Raw genomic sequence first — 15,203 nt, forward strand, 5'->3', positions numbered from 1 at the left:
CTTCCAGGGGAAGTAAAGGGCAGATGCCATCCAAGAACAGCACCTGGCACCACTCCCCATGCCAACTCAACTAGGAACCTAATGTGGGAGTGCAGTGGGTCATGGAGGTTGGGAAGCCCATTCTCAGGTAAGTTTATTAGAAATAGCATTACTACACTCTGGCTATTCATTAGTATACGGGGGGCAGGGAAGGCTTGAAAAAGACACCCCCTACTCACACCCAGGAATATGAATCTCTACTGGGGGGGGGTCCAAAAAGGTGGTATTTTTTTAGAACTCCCCCAGGATTTCAATACGCAGCCAAAGCTAAGAACCAGTGCTTCTGAGTGTCTCCACCCTTGGCAGCACATTACGTTAGATCCCAGCCTTGGGCTGCACACACCACCAATTAAATCAAGCTCAGGTTGGACCTAGGAGTTAGTTTTTTTTTTTTAAGGTCCCAAGGAATTCCAGCATGCATCCACATTTGAGAATCAGGTTTCCAGGTCAAGGTGCTTCTCACACTTGCAGGTTTATGTGAATTACCTGGGATCTTGTTAAATGCAGATTCTCATGTATTCGGTCTGGGCTGAGTCAGTAGCTCTACATGTCTAACAAGCACCCAGGTAATATCTGTACTGTTGGCCAGACTTCACTTTGAGAGGCAAGGTGATTGAACCTCAGGAATAGAGTCTCGTGCCAGAGCTGGCTGGCATTTGGCAAGCTGCAGACATAGGCCTCTGTCTTCCACAACTAACCAGACTTCCCACCCAGCCTACCTCATTGTCACCCTCAGCCAGGACCTGGTCATATTCACTCAGGGCAACCAAAAAGATAATGGACGTGACGCTCTCAAAGCAGTGGATCCACTTCCGTCTTTCGGAGCGCTGGCCTCCAACATCGACCATCCTGTTCAAAGAAACTCAGATCACTCAAAAGCTGGAACACATGACTCAGGAGAAAAGGGACATGAATCATTCTGTCATGGAAATCAGCACTCTTTAGGGTCCTCAATAATTTTTAAGAGTGAAAAGGGGTCCAACGTTTAAAATGTTGGAGCACCGCTGCTTTGGGCAAGGAGGAACCACTGGAAGTTTCCTAGCAAAGGAAGCACAGAATGTAAGTGAAGTTACTGAAAACAGACGCAGAGGTCACTGAGGTGGACCCTGCTGAGGACACTGGTTAGGAGGCTGCTGCAATAGTTCCGCAGGAAGCACAAGCATCCACCTGGGCGCTGCAGTACCCACTGTGATGCCAGGACACCAGCCACCAAGGGGCAGGGAGGTAGGCGGTCCTCCAAGGCCACTCAGCTTTCTCCAGGCCTTTGCCCCTTCTTGTTTTTATGGCTCCGCTCATTTATCCACAGATCCTTTCTCCATTAGGTGGCTGCTGCCCTTTCTTCCCCATAAAGATCTGTAAGTGCCATCTGTCCGATATGGAAATCCAAAGTGCGTGTGGGAAAAATTTCAGGGACTCAGAGCCAAAGGACTGTCGCAAGCTTGAATGCTACAGGGGTCAGGCAGTCCATGGAAATGAGTTAGGTGGCCCTGTGCAAAGTAGAAAAGCATGCGCTTCGAGAGTGCTAGGGGCCCTGTCTGAAGGGATGACTGCTACCCAACTGTAGTCAACCACCGAGGGACGAAAATGCAGGCTCACTATGACCAGGTCTTCAAACTTTGCAAGAGAGACTAGATGTTGTTCGTGAAATTTTTAAATATTGGCTCTAAAATTTTTTAGAACACTAAGTGGGCCAAAGAGAATACATCTGTGGACCAGACACAGGTTTCCGAAGCTGCATTGATTCTGAAAAGGTTTAGATAAATTCATGGGCACACAGCACAGGAGATGTGCTCACAAAGATGCAGATTTTCCAGGAGCTCAACCACTGGGCTCTGCCAATGCCACAGTGCTCGAAAAGCACTGGATGTAATAGGGTTTTCAGACCGAACCTGGACACGGCAGGATTGGATTTGTGTTGTTTCAACTAGAAAAGCATGTGTAGTAACTTATTAGGGGGAACACGGGCACTAGTGGATATAAAAGTGCTTTGATCCCATAGAAAATACCTAGTATTATGAAACCGTCTTAATCTGGAAGTGAGAGCAAATCGTGAGAGAGAATCATCTTCAAGAAATTGCAAATTGTACTTAGTTCTTAGACCTATTTTTTTCAATAAGTAAAATTGATAAAAATCATTTTTTTAAAGTACGTGGGGCACTTGGCACTTCAAGATTTCAACACCATTGATTTAGTTTAATCCAGGGGAATAGTGCTTCTCAAAGTATCTGTGGTGAAGTACTAAGTTTTTGTTTGGGCTTTATTTTGTTTGCTTTTCCAGATTAATTAAAACATTAGACTAAAACGTTAAATATATACATATAAATAAATAAATAAATAATTCAATAAAAAATATATGAAATTTAAGTCCTCAGTTTTCTAAATGTTAGATTTAATAAACCTTATGTAATATTTAAATAAATAAATCAGAAAAACATCACAGGGTGAAAAACAATTTAAAAAATTACATGCATAGATTTTTGAGTGTGTGCCGATAGATGAATAATTTAGAAAATCATTATTACATACATAACATTTTCTTGTCAGGAGTGAAATAAAGATTTCACATGTTGAATATGAAACACTGTATATCAATATTAAAGTTTTGACACAATAAAAAAAGTGCTTTGAAATTTGCAGTGCCAAACATATGTACCATATTATTCATTTGCCATAATTAAATGTAATGAAGATTTACTTAAGTCATCCTAAAGTACTTCCTATATTTATATGTGGAAATTCATACTTTTTTGCACAGCTGTAAAATAGTTTATATATACATTATTTTACATAATTTTCAATACAGATTTTGGATTAATTCTTAGTTGTTTTGTCTTATTTTTCCAGAATAAACGGTGTGATGGAGAGGGCCATATTGCCCCCAAAAGATATAACCCCTTTTAGGAATAACACATTTAAGAATCCTTATGGGGACTTCCAAGCCTGGACAAACAGATTCTTAATGGACCATGTCAGGAAGACTTTCTTACCGAAAGATGATATTTTCCAAGTCAAACGGATACTCGATGATGCCGGTTGTAGGCACTCGAACACGAAGTATGTCTTGCTCCGTTGGCACGAACGACAGCGTGGCAATACGGTCAATGTCAGTTAGATAACTGTAACATTAGAGGACAAGGTGCTGAGACTCAATTCAGAGAATGGAGAAGTGTCTCATACTCCAGGTAAGTCACCCCAACTCAGAACGACCCACTCAGATTCACAGGTTCCATCAGTGACTTTGAGAGCCAACACTCTAGCCCTCCTCCAACTGTTTTGTAGAGAATATGGATCAGAAGGTTCATGAGCCTTCTGGGAAATCTGCACATCACTCCATCTCTCCTGATTTTAAGCTCATCACTATCTGGCCAGGGAGAGAGACAGCGGGGCAGGAAGGAGTAGAATATTGGAATCTGCTCTCTGATCTCTCACCTGTCCTCCTTCCCCTCTTACACTCAGCCTCATCCAAGAACATTATAGAATGTAGATGCTGTTCTTGAACACTTTTCTCAGTGAAGTAGAGTTTCTAAGAATATATAAAGGCATAAAACAGGCTAATGGCAAGTTCTTTCAAAAGTAACAAGAAAACGTTACATTTTACACTGGGAAATTAAACATCTAAAATAAACCAAAAGTTGTCTTGGATTATTTTTGGCCATATGTTAAAGCCCAGAGCTTAAAACATACCACTTTTCTGTGGTAAAACAAGAGGACACTTTTGTTAAAGCCTTTATAAAAGGCATTTGGGGGTAAAATAACTAACTGAGGCCCTGGCCAATGACCGAGTTCTGAGCCCCTGCAAACAGGCTGGCCCTGCCTTCTTCCTACACAGGCAGAGCCTCCCTAGTCCTGAGCAGGTGGCATGAAGGAGAGCCACGAGGTAACAGGCTAACACTATTCATCGTGCAGCTCACAGCACAGGAAGCAAACCACTTGCGGCAGCCTTCTGAAATCCACTCCCTGTTTCCCATACATGACTCCAAGGCTCATCACCATTGACTTCCGTGTGTGACTTTTTTTTGTTTTGCTGAGGCTTGTCTCGTTCCAGCAAGCTGTATACTCCTTGACGGTAGAGAGCTCTGGTTTTACCTGCCACCCTTACCACAGTGCCTGGTCCACAGTAGGCACACATAAAATTTTTGTGAAATAAATTCCCGTCCAGAGCAGCAGACATGACTAGCAGAGTAGATGGCACCACTGACCTGGACCAAGGACGCGTGCCGGTGTCTTCAGTCTCACCAGTGGGACAGCTGTCTGGGTGTACTCTCTCTGATGCAGCTCTGCCTCCCCCCTGCCACTTCCCACATCCCGCTCAAACTCGCCCCAGGGTGCAGAGCTCCATTGAATTTTACAGCAGTTCCAGTAGCTCTTTTCCAAATGGATCTACATCAAGAGCCCCCGCCACTCCCCAGGGCCCGCACAGAAGCAGATGACATTAGGCCAGCTCAGGAAAGGGCCAGGGGTGCCGTGGCCGACGGGAGGGCTGTCCCTGGCTCCCCAGCTGTCGAAGGAAGTCTACCCCTCCCCCTTGGGACATTGCCTCCCTTCCTTTCGGCTCTTTTCTGTGTCGTTAATAGGACTTCTTGTATTTCCTTTTCCTGCTTTGCACTTAAGTGTTCCTGAGCTCAGATGGGTTGTGCCAACCTGGATTAATGGCTTAAACACTCAGCCTGGGACAGATGCCCAAGGAAACTGAGATAAAATTCTGGTTTCCTTTCCTGCCCACTGTCTTATCTAGATGGTGGGGTAAATCACCCACCCATGCCAGCACCTGAAGGGAAGGAGACATCTCTGGAAAAGATTCCATGGCCCTCAGAAGATGGAAGATGACATGGGCAAAGGGGGGGAAGAGCTGAGCTGCGGAATCAGGAAGCAACCCCGCTTCAAGGACCACGATTAAACTATCTGCCCAGTGATCGGGCTGACAGAGGAATTGCCTCAGGAAATTCGTAAGTATATGAAATTCTGTGATCTCGCTGGGATAGTTTGCATGCAGAACCATCTTATTTCTTTTACCCTGAAGATAACTTATTTAAAACTAGAGCTTTAGAGATCCAAAATACAGTGTATAGGCCTTTGCAAGTTGTTGGTAAACAAAGGGCTCGAGGACTGAGCAGCTTGTGTGCTGAGCCACTAGAGGGCAGCACAAGACCAGCCTTTAGAGGGCCTAGTGCATTGCAGCCTGAACTCTGATTTTAGATTTTAGAGTAGTTGAACCTGGCATCTACTGATCAGGAAACCAGAAGACGGAGGGATAGGGAGAGGAGGAAAATAGAAGCCAGAAGCAGATACAGTTCTCATTTAAATCAGATCATTTCAGTACCCCAAATAAAATCAGTTCCACCAAGAGAACCCCACCTTTGATTTAGACTCTAATTGAAAGGGACAGAGGTGTAGGGCATGATGAGGAAAGGCAGGTAAGGGCAAGTAGAGATCTGAGATACAGAAGGGGACTGAAGGTTTTTAGGAGGTGGGAAGAGACACACCAAGAAGTAAGAGAGGATACAGACGAGCGGAAGGGAGGTAGTATTGTCGCTGAGCTAGAAGCAGCTCCTTTACATGCTTTGAAGTACATGTAGCATGCTTGACTGAAAGCCCTTTGGGCAGCCACACCCAGGGCTCTGTACTCACTATTTGGCAGAGTCTGACAGCTGGTACTCCCTTCTCCTGTCGTAACACTCCTGGATTCCTGGGTCCAGCCAGAGCTGCTTGATGGCTTCTGCCTGGTCCCTAGGGAGCGCACAGACCTTGTCTACTTCCACTTCTCTGATTAGCTGAGCATTTTCCTACTCAAAGGAAAGAGAACCTTTCATTAGGCAAAGGAAGGGAAGCCAACCCATTGGTGACAAGACTTGCCCTGGTTCGTGGATCAGGGAAGATCTCTCTAGGAGCTGGGATGGGGTAGGTGGTCCCCTCAGCTGCAGCCACGTAGAGTGGAGACAATGTGTCTGTGTAACTCAGTGGAGAGAACCACTGAACCCAACACCTGTGGCTTTCGGCCCCAGCAGTACTCAGGGGCCAGTTTCACCAGCATTCAACACCCAGTCGTGACTAGAGAAACACTGGAATGATCATCAGAGTACTAAGAAACTTTTCTTCCTCGTTATTAAGCTATCATTTGAATCTCTGCATAGCTAATGGAGCAATTTAAAAATAACCAGTTGTTATTGTTAGTGAGATACCAAGGGGGAGAAAGTAGAAGTGGGTGGAAGCAATAAGGGAGTGCATTGTCTTTAGAGGATTGAAAAACAATAGTAACACCAACTAATCGCCCGTCTGCTTTCTTTTTCCTCTTTCCTTCATTAAAAAAAAAAATGATTACTTTTTTAGAGCAGTTTTAGATTTACAGCAAAACTGAGCAGAAAGTAGAGTTCTAATACAGTATGCTTTTTATTATCCTGTGTCACTGATAAAACTCCCACTGGGAGAACCACTTCCATTACAACCCTACCCCCCTGCCACTGATTGCTATACTGTTATTATATTTATATTACCATCATTATTAAATAATTATTGCACTAATACTATTGCCCTATTATTGCAGTAATTAAGATCATTATTACTGCAATTATTACTATTATCGCAGTTACTATCTATTACCCACTTAGTACGTGCCAAGGATTCTACATTCATTATCTCATTTGATCAATGGAAGGCTAGCACAAGACCAGAGATCGTTCCAAACCTTAGCAAACAAAAATGATAAGGTTGGTCTGCACCTACAACGTGTCCGTGTGCTGATCCCACAGACTCAGCATCCTATCCGTGGCTGCAAATTGCAGCAGATGAGAATCCTGCCGAGAGAGACAGAAGCCTGGCCCCTTCTTCGCTCTGCCATCTTGCCACCCGTCACAGCAGTTACATCATGCGGAGCTGGCTATTCACTGGCAGCTGTGATGTCCTCGAGTATATGTGGTACCCCCTGAAAATTTGCTCTTACTTGCATTGCTCATTCTCTTAATAGTCCAACGGGAGCCAGAGAACAGGGAGATCTCCTAGATTCACCTGCCTCCAGCACAACCAAGGGCTGTGATGAAATCACCATAACTTTGCCCCACATCCATCACAAGAGTGGATAAAAACTCTTCCCCTAGACTGCAGGATCCTCAGGCAGGTAGATTCCGAAACAAGATCAAGGTAGGATGGGTTAGTGGGAAGTACCCTGGAAGGGTAATCAGGGCCCTGAGTTCTAAGTAGTGCAGTTAGGACCTTTAAGGATCCTAACAAGTTACCTGTCTCAGCATCCTCATTGGTAAAAGGAGCCAGTGATTTTCAGAAGAACCCAAGTGTAAGTAGAATTAGTCTTATTATTGTAAAAGATGACTAATAAATATTTCTTGTTTGCAAAACAGGACACATTGATAGCCCTTAAACTATGATTTGTAACCCGCCCAATAGCACATTTTGTATTATGTGTCCTATTCAGCCAGAGAGAATGATAAATGGAGAACCTGGGCAGTATTTATATGGAGCAGAAGGGCTGTCTCCCACTTCCTCCCCTCTTCTCACCACCCTCCCTTCTCCCAAAGGGATCAGATGGTCTCTTCTCCCCCTGTGGTTATCTCTACCCTCTAAATTTAAAGTATCTGCTTTCCTCTCTGTCTTCCTGACAAGTTAGGAAATGCCGTGAGGGCAGAGCCAATGTCTTATTGGTCCTTATATCCCAGAACCTAGCACAGTGTCTGGCAAATAATAGGTGCCCATCTATTGATGCAGGGTTCCAATAAACATGTGCGGCACTCATAAAAATGTATGAGAGAAAAATCACAAGGAAATAACAGCAAAAGATGCTAGGGCAGGATGGAAGCCTCTGCCGGTTGTGGTGTTTGCACAAGGAGCTAGAGAACAGGAAAGTCTCTCGGAGGAGGAAATGCTCCGGTGACTCTTGGCCAGTCTGTCTTCCTCTCTCTGCCCTTGGCGGAAGCCAGCATCTTTGCGTTTTACGTGCCTGCCTCTTATTCTGCTCTCCTAAATGTAACTATTAAATTCAGCTTAACTGCTAAGAGGTAGCACTGTGAGAACCACCAGGGCTGTTACAAATATTTCTGCCTCTTCTCCTCACAAACACAATGTAGGATTGTACTCCATGGTGCATGAAATATGGAAGCAACATTTGTCTCTTTTGGGAAGAAACTTGAGTCACTCAGGAAGCCTGGCTGATGGAGGCTGAATTTTGTCTCATGACAATCACCACAGCAGGTGAAAGGGAATGTGGTAAATGACTCACTAGCTCTTTAATGAGCAGAGAGACTTCCTAATACACTATATTACATATGTAGCATGAGTGAGAAATCAATTTTCATTGTGTTAAGTAAGCTGAACTTCGGTGGCAGTTTGTTACTGCAGCATAACCTGCTCTATCCTGACTGACACATGTTGCAATGGATAAACCCAGCATCTGGCTTTTCCAGTCATTAGAAAAAATGGATCCCAGTGAAATATCACAGAGGAATGCAGCCTTCTACATAGGCTGCTGGGGCATGGAATTTGGAGAAAGACATAGACCTAAACTTTCAGATAAGCAGGGGAGTTCAGCCAGGAGAGAAAGACATTTTGTCTGTTCAACCAAGTGAGAGGACTTCGTAGGGAATCTGGCTTGATGGAAGAGGGGAACTCAGTCTCCTTGGAAACCCAACAATAGAACATGGGTTTGGAACAGACTGAACTCAAGTATTCCAAGTTTAGAGGTCTCCTGGTTAGTAGTTCTCCCACCTGCCAAGATCATTTTCTTGAACTTCTGATTTTGAAATAATTTAAGACTGGTGAAAGTGTTGGGAAAACAGTATAAGAGTTCTTCTGTGCCTTTCAAGATTGCCCAAATGTTAACAATTTACTACCTTGATTTATCATTCATCCCCTATCCTCCCAAGTGTATGCACACACAAACACACACACTCCCTCCCTCTCTCTCTCTCTCTTTTCTCAAAGTATTTGAGAGGAAGTTGCAGATACTATGCCTCTTTATCTCTAAAGTTTTCAGTGCGATTTTCTAAAAAACAAGGACATTCACTTATATAATCCCAGGACAATGATCAAAATCAGGAAATTAACCCTGACACACTATTATAATCTAATCATCAGACCTCATCCAAAATTTGCCAATTATCCTATTAATGTCCTTTACCTGCCCAAACAAGGGTCACATAATGCATTTAGTTGTCTATTTAGTCTCCGTTTATCTGAAAGTTTCTGCAGTCAGAGAAGTCACTTCTGTCACTCTGGTCAAGAATGGCCTGACAAGGATATGCTCTTTAGTCACACGTCATCATGAGGATGGCTGCTAGACGGCACAGCCATCCCCAGAGAACATTCCGGGGACAAATACTATGAAGGGTAGGGAGGAACGAAGAAGAGAGCGACCATATTATTGAAATATGATATGAATGACTCTTGTATAGCAGGCCCTCGAATAATGTTCTTAAATATCATTTCGTTGTAAAGTTGATAAGATCCCACAGGAACTTCACTCTTGTTTACATCAATTAACCTATAGTAAAGCTGGTTTTGCTATATGTAGTTTCACTTAAAGTCACGGAACCTATAGACACCATCAAGTGAGGACTTACTGTACGCTGTTACCAATGGCTGTGGGTTACAAAAAGTGGGGCATAGTGCATATTTTTCTCTGGTTTTTCTAAATATTTTCATACACAGGAGCATGAGCATTTTGAGAAACTGTTCAAACTAACTCTATGGTGCCACCCTCTAAGAGCAAGGGGGCCCTTACGCGAAGTAGGAACAGTTTTGTGTCATTTAAGACTGGCTTCTTCATCTCATGGAAAGGGGAAGAAAAGCTGGAAGAGGTTCAGCGTTTGGAAATGCAGTGACTTGGGTAGGGGACATGCTGAGTCTGAGGTGGCTGCTATCTAAGTAGAGATGTCCAGGAAGCAGGTGAGTAAAATGGGTCTGCCATTCAAGGGAGAGTCCTATGCCAGAGAAGCGTATTGAATTGAAAAGAAACAAAAACCACAAAGGAGTAAATATTACAGGAGCAAATTCAGCAGATACAGAAACACGACCAGTTTTTTCAAACACAGAGCTCATAGCTGGCTTTTCCTCTTTTCCTTTCTCAAAAAAACCCCACCATTTTCACTGCTCTGAAGGAGAAACACGGAAAACAGATGTCCTACATCTATGCTTCCCTCAGAAATTCCCAGGGTGACAGTGAAAGGAGCTGCTCATGAAGTGGCACCTTGCTGGTTTCACACATGGATCCTTGGCTGCCTGGGTGACAGACCCTGTCGAGCCCAGCAGGCCCATCTGGCTGGAATCCAGAGCCCAGTGGGCAGCCCAGTTCTCCAGCAGATCCTGGCTGGGAAAGCCCTCGACACCATTAACCACTCAGGACTACAGGGCCCAGAGCTTTTCTCCAAGACCGACTTTCTCACTGACTGGGGAAGATTCTTCCCTTAGTCAGGGAGCCAGAGTTCTTGTTCTTGCATCAGATAGTTAAGCATTTTCATTAAAAATCTACATTCATTATCATATTCTAGGTGATAAAAACCTAATTTAACAATATGTCAAGTATCTACTGTCATACGTAATACCTATGAAACTCACAAGTTTTGTGAAAACAAGTGAGGTTAAAATGAAACCTGTGATTGAAAATGAAAGTTCCCTGTAACATAGTATTTCTGACTTTTATACAATCACCCCTACTTACTTTAACATCTACGTCAAGATGTAGAATTATACTACCTATCCTATTAAACAAAAATTATAAAATTACAGTGCTCCATGAACGTCAGCTTTTAAGGCATCTTCAACATTAAAAAGAAAATGCCAGTCAACTATACTAAAGAAAGGAGATTTTTCTCCAGAAAAGAATGAGGAACTTCTGCTTCTGGTAAAGAAAAACTAGGAAATTTGGACCAACTCTTCCACTAGGACAGCTAGAAATAGTGGACATAATATTTTCATAAATATGCTTTAAAAATATCGGAAAACTAATGAAAAAGTAAATAATTGGTGGGCCAGAATATAGGGAAAAATGGCATGCAAGGAGTTGAACCCAGCATTTGGGAAGCCTTTCTCCCTGGGGTTCTGCTTATTCTGGAAGGGTCAGTGGGAGGTAAGGTAGCTTCTCTGTCAACATCATGAAGCTAACGTGACAGGGATTGAAGTGTAAGGGTTAGCAAGAGCAAAAGCCCCTGAGAAGCCCTCTGGCTCTGGGTTGGATCCCAAAGAGCAGCCCTTTGGAGGTTGCAACTCATCTTGAAATCATCACAATCTCAGAATTGAATATCCCCAGATACCTGGCAGAAGAAAAGGAAATTCCTTTTTGGAGTTTGGAAGATAACATCTTCCTCACCCTCAAATTACTGTTTCACGTGTGTCTGGCACACCAACAAAAATAACCAAGCTTAAGAAGACAACTTCAAAAAAAGAAAAAGCAACAATTAAAAAGATAGAAAAAGATAATACCATGCAAACACTAACCCAAAGGAAGCTGGAGTCTCTCTATTAACATAAAAGTAGACTTGAAGGTTTATTTATCAATAATACCTCAATAAAGCTGAATAAAGTAGACTTTAAGGTTAAAATAAGTAGAGATGGGGATAATTCAAATGACAAAAAGGTTCAGTAAGATATCATAGCTCTAAAGTTCTATGCAGTTAATAACATAGGCTCAAAACATAGAGAGCAAAATTTCTTAGATCTAAATGGCAAAATAGACAAATCTTCATCTTACAGGAAATGTTAACTTACCTCTCTCATAACTGACAGAATAAAGAAACACAAAATTCAGTGGAGATATAGACAATTCAAACCTCATAATCAACAAATTGGACCTTATGGACACACGTAGAGCCCTAGATTCCAAATAACTATAGAATATTGCCTGTTGGAATACATCTATTAATAAAATATTTACAAAAGCGACCATTTACTTATTAAGGTTTCCAGCTTCTTTTGATGAGATTCCAGATTCTTTAGGGTCACACCATTGGCCACCATGCCACCAGCCCACCCCACTCATTATGCAGACATTTAAATACTCAATCGATGGTCTAAAGCTATGAGATTTCTCTTTGTGGAAAGGCAATCTTCCACTATACTCAAGGAAAGTAAGCTTTTCTAACCTAATCCAAGATTCAAAAAAAAAAATTCTTTATTTCTACTCCAATATGTGTCCTCCTCCTCTTTTCTCCAACAAAAATAAGTAACAGAATTCACTGGCCACCAAGTGTTGGTATGAAAGACCAAGTTACTTTATCTTTCTCTGTCAGTCAAAACCTAAGTGGGTTTCACTAAAAAGATTCTTTCCAAAGGCCCCTGCAATAAATTACTTTGGCACAAACATCTGCAGCCATACTGAGTGTTAACAATGCAATTGGAGAGATAGAACCTGTGGCCTTGAACTGTGTCAACTTGGCTAAGCTGGAATGACATTTCCCAGAACTTCCTTCCCTGTCATACACTGCTGGGTTAGGGATTGTGATCAAAGAAACTTTCCTTTTGTTTTTTACATATAGGGAATTTCTTTTTCACATTTTAATTATTTTATTTTCCCCCCGTCTTATTGAAATAATTGACCTACATCACTATATAAGTTTAAGGCATACAGACTGATGGTTTGATTTACATATATTGTGAAATGACTACCATCTTCTCTAACATCCATCTTCTCACACAAGAGAAATTTGAAAGAGATTGGGGAATCAGAGGTGAACCAATGGCTGTTATGCTCTGAAGGACAGCACTCTTGTCAGCTCACATGGTGGCTGATTTTCTAGTCAACGTTAGTGACAGCATCCTGGCCCTCAGCACCCCCATCTCCCACTGGGATCTTCTCCTTCAGCTTCTCCAAATCCTGGAGCAACTTCTCCATGTCCTGGGGCAGACACACATGCAGGTCCATGGCAAAGGATGCCATCTTCTCCTACAAATCACCTGCATTGTCAACACGAAGGTGGTGAGAGACACATGCAGGTTCCACTTTGTCCCCATGGGATCCCTTTTGTCTTCATGGGTTCTGGTTTACCTCTGCAGGCTCCAGTTTGTCCCCATAGAGTGCATTTTACCTTCGCAGGCTCTAGTTTGTCTTTGCCCACTTCAAATCCAGCTTTCTCTCTGACTACCATCCCTACTGATCAACCACCCGAGGGCAGAGGCACCAGTCTTCCAACTCCTTCTTCACATCTCCAACAGTTATATACAGCACCCTCCCCACAATAAATGCATTATCTATATCACTCTGAGCAACTCTGATTTCCTGATTGAACCAAAATTGAAACACAGGACCTTCTATTCTGGTATTTCAATTCTACATAGGGGTAAAATCCCCTATAACCTTAGGCCCAGGTGGTTTTAGCATCTTAGACCTCAGTGAGAGTGACGTCAATGTCCCCAAATTAGGTGGGCACTGGCAGCCAGACTCAGTCACCATCCAGTGCACAGTATCTCATACCTGCTTCATGCTAGATCCAGGACTCACATCTGAATATGACTGTGACCCTGCCCTTGAGGATTTCAGAATTACAGCTATGCCTTTTGGTGGGAACTACTACAATCAGATCCACGCACAAATGCTAAGAGATCAAAGAAAGGGAGACATTTCAATTAGGCTTGAGTTGAGGGGATGGACCAAGATTTCTCACCAGAGGTGGGCCTGATGTTTGCAAGAAGAAGGGGGCTGCTTCCCCACTTCCTGTGTTCATATACGTGGATTCCTGACTGTGCTTGCTAAAGATGGCCGTGCGAAACGGCGGGCACCAGATCAGCTCTTTCCATTATCACCTTTCACATACATTCCTTCCGCTCAGATGCTTTGGAAAGCACCTGAAGCCCCTCTGGCCCCAGGTAACTAAACATTTTACCAATAGCATCTGATAGCTCCCCTCCCTCCATGACCACAGCTGTGCCTCCACCCTTCCAAAAGAAAGGAATGAATATATTTGGCCAATGGAAGCTGCCTCTCAGATAATCATTTGTTTTGGGCCAGTTTAACTGCATGCGTCCAGAGGCCATATAATATGGTCATGTGATATAGCAAGATGGAACTTTCTGTCCCTGTCACCATTTTGTTCCCCCCACCTCCACCCCTAGTTAAAATGAGTTCTTTTAGTTTTTTTAGCACATCAGAATTTTGTCATAAAAGACAGTTCAAATTAGCAACAGAAAGATCGATCCCTTTTGTGCTTGTGCCTGTCTGCAGAATCTGCTGGGAGGACTGGCAGGGGCTGTGCCAGAACCCACCTTGGTCTTCCCCAGATAAAGCCAGGAATGGCTGTGAGGCCCTGATGTTGAGAAGGCAGGCCCGGCTGGGAAAGCAGAGAAGCAGACAAAGGAGAGAGACCAGGGCTGCAGGGAGCTCCTAAACCAAAAGATACCCCACCCTCACCTTCCTGACAGAGAAAGCAATAAATGCTTTGCTCCCCTGTTGGCTTTCTGTAGCATCACAATTAACTGTAACAAATCTTTTTTTGGCATTGGATTATGTGTATGGCCTCTTCCAGGCAATGAGGCGTAACTAAGGTTTACAGTGACAAAAAGCACTAGCAAGGTCTCAGTTCAAGAACAGGTTGGTTCCAAATATTTATTTGTAAAGTTGGTTGTCAGAAGCTCAAACTGTTTTCCCATTAAGCCAGAAACTGCTATGGGTCCACTAATCCTGTTTCAGTTCCCTCTGGGCTCACAGGTTGTGCTGTATTTCCCTGCCACCATTGCAGTCAAGTGGGACCACATAACTGAGTTCTGAGCCATGGCATTTGGGCTAAAGTGATACCCACCAGTACCAGGCCTGGCCTTCAAAACTTCCCATGCAGTCCTCCTCCACCCGTTCTCTTCCCATGTCTCAGCTGAAAGGGGAAGACAATGAAGGTCAGGGGGAGGGGACCCTCAAGGAGAAACGAACCTACTGTGTGGAGCACATCCCACCACCCATCTCATATTGGACTGAGATGGATGTGACTGGGAACTATTTTGCTAAGCCACCGAAATTTTGGTGACTTATTATAGAGGCTATCATATTTTACTTTACACACACACACACACACACACACACACACACACACACACACACACACGAACAATGTTAGGATGGGGAGGTCTTAAGCTAGCTCAATGTAACCCATTTTAACCAGCACAGAGATGAACCATTGTACTGAAGGTATTAGACCACATTTGGGTACGAGGGTTACTATGTTTCACGTATAATTTTATTA

The 15,203-nt window shown here is 43.3% G+C and overlaps 1 protein-coding gene across 1 annotated transcript in view; it reads right to left on the reverse strand.

Annotated features, from left to right (window-relative positions):
- GNA14 (G protein subunit alpha 14) overlaps nt 1-15,203 on the reverse strand; it is a 159,869-nt gene that overhangs the window by 4,530 nt on the left and 140,136 nt on the right. Inside the window, exons 3-5 of the mRNA XM_081066234.1 lie at nt 5,668-5,822; nt 3,027-3,155; nt 759-888 (exon numbers count right to left, since the gene is read on the reverse strand). Of these exons, the coding sequence (XP_080922360.1) occupies nt 759-888; nt 3,027-3,155; nt 5,668-5,822 (414 nt within the window). The remainder of the gene's footprint in view (nt 1-758; nt 889-3,026; nt 3,156-5,667; nt 5,823-15,203) is intronic.

The sequence above is a fragment of the Rhinolophus hipposideros genome, assembly GCF_964194185.1.
Source record: "Rhinolophus hipposideros genome assembly, chromosome: 11".
Lineage (NCBI taxonomy): Eukaryota > Metazoa > Chordata > Mammalia > Chiroptera > Rhinolophidae > Rhinolophus > Rhinolophus hipposideros.